Raw genomic sequence first — 8,922 nt, forward strand, 5'->3', positions numbered from 1 at the left:
AACGCGACAAACGGCAACAAAAAACCGGTAGAACGACTAAACGCACCGCAATCGCCACACACAACAGAAAACACTTAACGCGAACGAAAAATTATGGCCTACTGAGCGTGCAACTAAAAACACGTTGGGTTGAATTCCAGAAACTTGCACTGCAACTGCCTAGCACACGGCACGTATTTTTCGTTCAACCCAATCGCTTGCTAACGCCGGGCACCAATCTGACACCTTTTGTGCACACATTGCCGGTTTTGTGTGAACAATATTATTTCATCACACTCGATCACATTCCAGTAGCTGGAGAGACCATTCACAACGACGTTTAGTCAAGTAGGAAACCAATTCCACCATCACGTTTTGAACAACCAAAACTATTCCTACCACTGTATGCTTTGCAAAAGATATCGTTATCAATTTTGAAATAGTATAATTCGTTTTCAAATCGATATCTTCCACGAAAAGTAAGGTTATGTAAACTTGATATTTACGCGACGCGATCACGCACTACTGGTGTCATTATTTACCCTGCCTATAATACGCAAAAAGTCCTGTTGCCTTTTAACACATTTCAATAGGAACAACACTGATGATCTTTTTCACTCGAAACGAAAAAACGCAACTCGTGAACAAATTGGAAATATGGATGCGATCTGCAAACTCTCGGACCAATTGTAACAAGTTATCAATTGGGAAGGTAGGGAACGCATGGCGGTTATTTGTTGGAGACAAACAATACGCACCACACACGCACACGCGGTTATTTGTTTACTTTCATTGAAAAGAGTTAACTAATGACGGACCGATCACGATCATTCCACGGCAACGGCGTAGCTCCGACTGACTGATCAGACGCAACTGGTTGGAGAGAAAACGCTCGCGCAAGGCTTTGTTTTGTATGCCATTTCATTCAAACCCCTGTTTCCGTCTAGCTCCCCCTGCAAGCAGTTCAGCAAACGATCGCTCGCCATCTCCTTGGAGGTGGTCGCTTTTGAGCGCGCCGTTTCGTAATCCATCACGTTTCCGCAGAACAAATTTCCGTTCATAAGCCGTGGGCCCGGAATTCTACATGTGGTTTGTTGACTCAGATGATCCATCGTATTCTCCTCACCGTTCTTGTTATTTCCTATTCCCTTTTCCGTTCGTCCTACCAGACTTTTTTTTGGGTCCTTCCGTCCTTTCTAACCGCACAAGCTAAACCGTTGAGGCCCACACGTGTAAAATGCATACGTAATGAAAATTTCCCAAAAACGATAACAATGCATTTCCACCGTTCCAAAAAAAAAAAACTAGATGAAAGAGTTACGGTTCACTGAGTCCTGTGGGAAACCGGAAATGCTATTCCGGGTTACGTTGCATTATGAAGGTTCACAACATTCGGAGCAGTTTACGAACGAAAGCTAACGCAATGGCCCGGGGAATAGATGGAATATTCGGATATTTTGGGCCCCGCATTTCTCAATTGTACACTCACCGGAACGGGTCGTTGAAGTGTAAAATTGCCATAGTAACAAAACACGAAAACTTTTCCGGTAAATTATTATTAAGCATATGTTTTACACAATTATCTTGTCGTCTATTTTTCAATACATTGAAAGTTTACTTCGCATTCCTGTTACAGTTTGTTTAGTTTAACCTGTTTAAATTCTTCCCTACCGATATGGCCTGAAGTTTACATCAAACTGCCATTCCACAGTCCATCGCTGAAGATCCGTCACCTTCACCGGTCGAATCGTCCTCCGGTGGATTGACCAAAGCGGCAGGGATATTGAGCGTTTTCCCCGGACAGAGTGCCTCGTACTGGTGCTTCAGACTTTCCAGCTCAAAGTTACACGTTGCAAGGGCCGTTCTCAGCTCGCAGAGCAGTACCATGTCCGAGCGAAGCTCATTAAATGCCACGCATATTTCCTCGATCGGTGGAGGATTTGGATCCACTTTAAACTCCTGCAGTGCCTGCTCAAGTGCTTTCGCTTTCTTCTGACCCACGTTAGCGGGAAGCTTCATTTTCTGCGAACGCAATGAAACGCCCGTGCCACGTAAATCGGTAAACTTAATGCCGGCACTCTCGACCGCACTGACCACCGAGTCCACCTTCGAGGTGCGTGGTTGCTGCTGAATCTTTTTCTTGTTCAGCTTCTTATCTTGCTTCTTTTGGGTTGTAGTCGGATGTTGGTTCTGGTGCTGATGCTGCTGCTGTTCCTTCTGGTGGTGTTCGGTTTGCTGCTGGTCAGCTTGTGAGATCAACTTTTGAAGATCCTGCGTCTTTCGTTCGCGCTCCTTCTTTCGTGCCTCAATCTTTTTCAACTCGTTCAGCAGTTGTTGCTCCTCCTCGACCTGCTTGGGCGTGCGGTCAAACAGTTTCTTTAGCTGCTCTTTCCGGCGCCGCTCGTGCTCAGCGTCAAACACGTAGATTTTCTTCTCCATTCCATTGTTGCGCACTTTGTTCAGAATACCAACCACCTCGTAGTATCGCTCCTTAAGGTCCTCAACCGACTTTATACCATAGTTTGCCCGCTCCCAGCGGTCGCACATGATAATGAATCGCACGTCAAACCGTTTGGCGAGATCGAACAGATGATCGGTCTGCTGTTTAGTCCACTTAGTCGTTTTCAGGTGCGCGTTGTACTCGTTCAGCGTGTACGTGGGTATGTCAAGCTGCTTGTTGAACTTTGCAAACGGATACTCCTTCTGCTCGTCCGAGGCACGCTTCCAGTGATGGAAAACGGCTCCATCCGTACGTGCCGGGTTCACAAATGGTGCCCACTCCCACCGGCGTACCTTTTTCATACCCAGACGAGCCTTCGTTTTCTTGTAACCAGACACGGTGTCCGTTGGAAGCAGTGGTGGAGCATCTTTGTTGTCGTTGTACAGAAGAGCAAATACTTCGCGATGCATTCCCTCCGGACGTTTTGCAACTATTTTTCTATAAATGCAAAAAGAGAAACATGAGCAAATAAAGCAAATCTTAGCCAATGCGTTCGATTTGACTTGCCTTTCGACTGTGCGTTTTTTTGAGCTTAGCAACGCCTCCTTGGTCAGCTCCGGCGTCACCGGACGCTCCAGCTCAAGAATATCTCGTACATCGGCCATTTCGAGGCAGAAACTTTTTACACTTAATTAAAATAGGTGAACAATAGTTACACTTTTCTTCTTCTTCTTCTTCTTCGTCTGCGAGGATTTACACCAGTACGGCTGTTGAATCCAGCTTCCTGGGCCTTCGCCAGCTACTCTGGTGATGTAGACCTCTGTGGATTAAGGACCGGCAACTAAGGCCATATGCCCCGATTTTCTGAAAATGCTCCGACCTACGTAAGGCAGGAAGCCCTTTATGGTGAATCTAACTTGATGAGCAGCAATTGATTTTGTTTTGACCGCTCGTTAAATAAGACACGCTCGTTCTGTCATATGGACTGTTGTTTATAATCACGGGTTGAGAATTCACACGACCGTCGTTGGTCGACAGGCTTGCCAGCCATTTCCTGCTGGAAGCACGTCCTATGATCGTAGCCTTATACCGGGCTCACTCGGTGGTTGATGGATGCTTTTGGATTCTTTTCCTTTAAAACGAGATTCTATTAGCTACGATAAAGTCGTAAACTGCTTTCATTTTACATTGCTTCTTGTTCTTCCAGAATTTGATGAATTTATCCAACTTAATGTCCCGATTCTGCTCACGATTAATTGCATATTTACGACAGAAGAAAACCTTATGGGACGCGGTGTCTGGGGTATCACAAAGTTCACAATTTCCGTTAGGAGCACGTTTCATCTTGTGTAGCCAGAAGTTACCATAATCATGTCCTGCTATTAGTCTGTTCAGTGTTTTAATTGCCCTGGTGGAAAGGGACATTCTATAGTGCCACATTTTCCTATCAATACAATTTTGGAAGCGCTGAAATTTCTTTCCTTTTGTAGCACATGCTTCGCGGTACCACTGATTCGCTTCCGAGCGCATTCTGGATTCTAGCCTTTGGATCACATCCTTGAGTCTTATTTTGTTGCATATGGTATTCTGGCTTGTAGTGCCTAGTTTGGCTAGGTGATCGGCCTGTTCATTGCCAGGAATACCGATATGACTTGGGATCCATTGAATTTTCGCGTCTAATTCCAAGCAGGTGTGAGTGATGTTGCTTATGAGTTCATCCATGAAGAGATCTTCACTAGCTTTCAGGAGTATATGACAAGAAGACATACTATCAGTATAAATGATAGGCCCCTTAAGGCTTCTCATCTTGGCGAGGTGTAGTGCCTTGTCAATGGCTAGCAGTTCCACTGTGCATATCGATGTAGCGTTCTTCACTTTGAAGCTGAACTCCTCTTGTCCCGTCGCTCGGTCCTTAATTACAATCCCAATACCACAGCCATGCTCAGTGATGCTTCCATCAGTGAAGATTGATGGACTATCCTCCAGCGTTTGCATCATGGTCCTGCATATCTGTCTTAGGGTTTCTGGGTTCGTACTGTTCTTGCTACCCTCCAACCCTGGGATTGATAGGCTGATTCCCTCCTTTCTAACACCGTTCGTGGCATCGTTGTAGCTGTATTTTGTTACTATATCCAGACTCTCATTGTTATCAACGTATGCCCTGTGTTGTGGCGACGATTTGTTGGATATACTGAGGATTTGGAAGCTGGCGAGTGTTGATCTACTTATTTTCGCATGGGCCAAGGTCTTCGCGAGCTCCTTTGCTACTAAGTACTCGCGTCTAATTTCAAAAGGAATCTCGGAAGCAATTGCCATCAAAGTATTGATCGGTGTGGTTTTGGAGCAACCAGTGACCTTTCTTAGGGATTGGTTAATTACAGTGTTGACAGATGCAATTTTATTTTTGTTTGCTCTACTGGTGCAGGCGATGCCATATTCTAGAGTGCCTCTGATAAGTGCTCTATGAAGTTGCAAGGCCCTTTCCGGATGGACCGAATGACTTTTATTGCATAAGCACTTAACGATGTTCAGTCGCTTACTTGCTTTTTCCTTGAGAGCTTCAATGTGTTCATGGAATTTTAATTTTTGGTCGAACACCACACCCAGAAACTTGTGCTGGGTGTTAATTTGCACCGCTGAGTTGTTTATTCTAATTCTCAAGCCAGGATCGTAATTTGGGAAAACCATCGCACAGCATTTGTCTATGTTGACCACAAGGTTTAGCTCGTCTAGGTGGTCCTTGAGCCTGTTGACCGATGCCTGCAGTTTCGCTGTTACCGCTTGTATCGATTGGCCTGAGTGGATAATGGCAAAATCGTCAGCGAATTGGATTACCTCTCCATTCGGAGAGTGGCATTGGCTTGTGTAAATGTTAAAAAGCGTTGGGGACATGATGTCTCCCTGTGGAAGACCGACGGACACAGTTCTTCTCAGGGTTTTCCCATTGACGCACATTTCGATTGTCCGGTTCTGAAGAAAGGCTCTAATCCATCGCACTGCCTCTGGAGGGATCAAGTAGGCTTGGAGGATTCGGAGTAGCTTGCATATTGCGACACTGTTGTATGCATTTTTAAGGTCAATAAAAATGATACCAGTGATCTTTCTTTTGGCGTTATTTAAGCAAACTTGGTTCACTAGGATGTTGGTGGCCAAAGTAGTCGCGCAGTTTCTCCTGAATCCCACGGAAGTGTCCGGGAAAAAACGGTATTTCTCCATTGTGTCCAATATGATTTTATGCACTTCCGTGTTTGCCGCCTTAATTATGGTGGGGAGTAGCGAAATTGGTCTTAGGTTTCGGACGTCGTTGGGGTCTTTTCCAGGTTTGGGGATGGCCACGATCTTAATTGTCCTCAATACCTTTGGAATCCTGCCCTGTGCCCACATTCTGTTGAGGTCCTTTATGAGCATCAGGGTGGTGTCGTCGTTTAATTGCCTCAGAATCTCATAGCTTATTTTATCGTAGCCTGGCGCGGTGTTCTTTTTTTTTGTGACAATGAGGCGCCATTTCTTCAGGTTCAGGAAATCTCCCGCTCCCGTAGAGTCATGGGCTTGTAAGCTCACATCGGACGTTTTCCTGCCGGTGGGGAAGTTTATTTTTAGAAATTCCTTAGCCATCGCTTCATCGCTCATTATGGGATTCTCCTGGTGGTGACCGGGGCGTCCCTTCACCCTGTTGACAATTTTCCATAAGGCATGGGGTTTGGTTTGCGGGGTGACGTCATCCACTGCTTTCCCTAGGCTGTCATCTTTGCCCTTCTTTTTCAAAAATCTAAATCTAGCAGTTTGTTTTTTTAGGTTTATGTGGTTAAGCAAGGTCTTATGTCTGTTGTATTTTCGTCGGGCTTCATTTTTTTCCTCCCAAGCCCGGTTAGTCTCATCGTTCCACCAGGCTTTGGCCACGTACTTGGAGGTACGACGATTTCCTTTTATTATTCCCGTGACATCCTTGCAGATAAGGCTGATGGCAGCGTCCTGGTTGTAAGACAGTTGACCCACCTCGCTCAGGATTTTGCTCTTTTTATAGGTGACCCACTTTTTCCTATGCACAGCCAGCTGGGTTTCAATCGTAATTGCCCTGTGATCGCTCGTGCCGATGTGTAAATCCTCCACCCTTCTGGTGGTATAGGGCAGGATGTCGCACGAACACGCCATCACGTCGATTGCCGTATTCCGTTGGCTGGTGTTGGTAGGGATGTATGTGGCCTCCTTGTTGGTCACTATGGCAAGGTCATGTTCGTCCATACACTCGAGTAGTTGCCTTCCTCTACTATCTGTAGGCTGGTCGCCCCAATAGCTATGATGTGCGTTAAAATCACCTGTAATGATGATCTTTCGGTGCTGGCTCAGATTGGAGCACAGCTCTTCCATCACAGCTTTAAAAACTGCTAGCGGAGTTTTGGGAGTGACATAGGATGAGGAGATCACCAGATTTAACTTTGGTAAGCACACGGCTGTGGTCTGCACATAACACGACATCGCATGGCTGGTGATTCTGCTTGCCTCGAGGCTTTTGTGTACCGCAATGGCAGTACCGCCGTAACCGTCCTCCCTATCATCCCGAAATAATTGGAAGCAGTTTAATCTAACATTGGCGTCTTTCTTTAACCACGTTTCTTGAATGCAAAATATGTCAATGTTCTCGTCTGTTGCAATTCTTTCCAGCTCGCCTACGTTGTTTCGCAGACTCTGCACGTTACATTGTAGGATTTTTATTTTCCTCTCTTTACCATCCATCACTTGCATGGGAATGGTGCAGAGCGAACCGAAAAGCTTGGTTTCCATAATTAATTATTTTTTATACTTTAAATTTCATAGTCACTCGAAAAATTTTACCCGCTCGGCAGCGGATAATGATCTCAGAGCCATTTTTACTCCGTCCTTGTTTTGTATGATAAGTTCCTCTATTTGCGTTGGTGTGTCTTCCGACACGTCCATGCCCTTTGTGTTTGTCTTTTCGTTAGTTGATGAGGATTCCCCCTCATCGCAGCGTTCGGTAGTATCGGTGTTTATTTGAATTTTGTCTGTCTGAATGTCGATTTTTTTTGGTTGGGTCACCTGCTCAGGCAGGCTGACCATTTCTTCTTTATAGTTTTTAGTAATCCTTTTCGTGTTTGTTTCGTTTCGTGTTGTGCCCTTTGTCGCTTGGGCGAAGCTTTGGTCTGTAGTAGTGAAAATCCTTGGGACAGTGGGGCACTGCATCCTGCGAATTTTTCTTGCTTCAGCGTAAGTAACGCGGTCCAAGGTTTTAATCTTTTGTATCTCTACCTCGTCGAGGTATGTTGGACACTCTTTGTTGAGAGTGTGGTGGTTGCCTGAGCATGACACGCATTTAATAAAGGGACACTCACCTTCGTGTTCCGGCATACTACAGTTTGCGCACACGCGGTCGCCTCTACACCATTTCTTGGTGTGCCCAATTTTTAAACAAATGGAGCACCGCATGGGTTTGGGGATATAGACGTCCACGAGGACGGGGTACAAGCCGAAATCGACGGACCGGGGGATTACCGTTGTCTGGAAGGTAATAATCGCCGTTCTAGTGTTAACGATCTCATCACCTGCTTTTCTTTTCATAATGACAACCTCGGACACTTTTTGTTCCTTCAAGCCGGCGAGGATTTCTCCCTCCGACATGAATTCTATGTCCGGGCATCGTATAACTCCCTTGCACGTGTTCAAAGTGGGGTGGTCAATCACCTTTACGGCTATGCCACATGGCTCGGGGATCTTCTTGATTGTCTTAGCTTTCTGTGCTAGCTTCTCGTTTTTTGTTCTTATTAAAAGCTTGCCATCCCTGAGCCTAGTGACATGCTCCGGTTTGCCTCCCATTGCATTCTCGAGGACCTTGTTCAGTAGAAAGGGATTTACCCGGCTTAAATCACGTCCGTCGGTAATCGATTCCATGACCAAAAATTTTTCTTCAGCCGTGATGCTGGTTGCTACTTTTGGCGCTGCATTTCTGTTTTTTTTTCGTTTCGGTTCAATCGTGTCGCTCAATGCTCCAAAATAATTGCTGAGGGGTATCCCCCCTCCAGGGTCATTGACCCCCATCCTCGCTAGCTTGCACTACTTTAAAACTTCCTTTTTTTTCCTTCTTGCTTCAAAAAAGGTAAAAGGGATTGAGAAAGTCACTGAACTATAAAACTTATCACTCTTTTCAACGTCCAGGCAAAAAGTCACCAACTGACAAATCAAAAAACACGTGTGAATCCGTCAGAAACCAACTGTCGAATGTAGTTACACTTTTGGAAAAACAAATGCAAAACTACAGCACACAGTCTCTGTTTATGTTTGAGCAGCGTCTGTATTTTGACATCTGTGTTCAACAGGGTGATACAAAAAATTGTCAGAATCGATACTATAGCCGCGTGGATGACACATTTGTAACATTCAAATTGACCGTTAACCTCACTGTTGAAATAAATTTGCTTGCATTTAGGTTCCCTCTCCCACCAAACTCAATTTAACCCATTTTTAGTTGTTAACACATTTAGTATATATTT

The 8,922-nt window shown here is 45.2% G+C and overlaps 1 protein-coding gene across 1 annotated transcript; it reads right to left on the reverse strand.

Moving 5' to 3' along the window:
• Positions 1-1,638: 1,638 nt before the first annotated feature.
• LOC131281893 (DNA methyltransferase 1-associated protein 1) lies at positions 1,639-3,116 on the reverse strand. Its single transcript, XM_058311257.1, has 2 exons — positions 2,987-3,116; positions 1,639-2,917 (listed from the first exon to the last, which is right to left on the reverse strand). Exons 1-2 carry the CDS (start codon positions 3,082-3,084, stop codon positions 1,672-1,674), a joined length of 1,344 nt encoding a protein of 447 aa, XP_058167240.1. The 5' UTR covers positions 3,085-3,116; the 3' UTR covers positions 1,639-1,671.
• Between the last annotated feature and the right edge of the window lie 5,806 nt (positions 3,117-8,922).

Source organism: Anopheles ziemanni, chromosome 2, assembly GCF_943734765.1.
Source record: "Anopheles ziemanni chromosome 2, idAnoZiCoDA_A2_x.2, whole genome shotgun sequence".
Lineage (NCBI taxonomy): Eukaryota > Metazoa > Arthropoda > Insecta > Diptera > Culicidae > Anopheles > Anopheles ziemanni.

Coding starts and splice junctions, on each gene's coding strand:
- LOC131281893 (XM_058311257.1), bottom strand. CDS start 3,084: ATGGCCGATGTACGAGATATTCTTGAGCTGGAGCGTCCGGTGACGCCG. Junction 2,918..2,986: donor AAAAAACGCACAGTCGAAAG/GCAAGTCAAATC, acceptor TTGCATTTATAG/AAAAATAGTTGCAAAACGTC.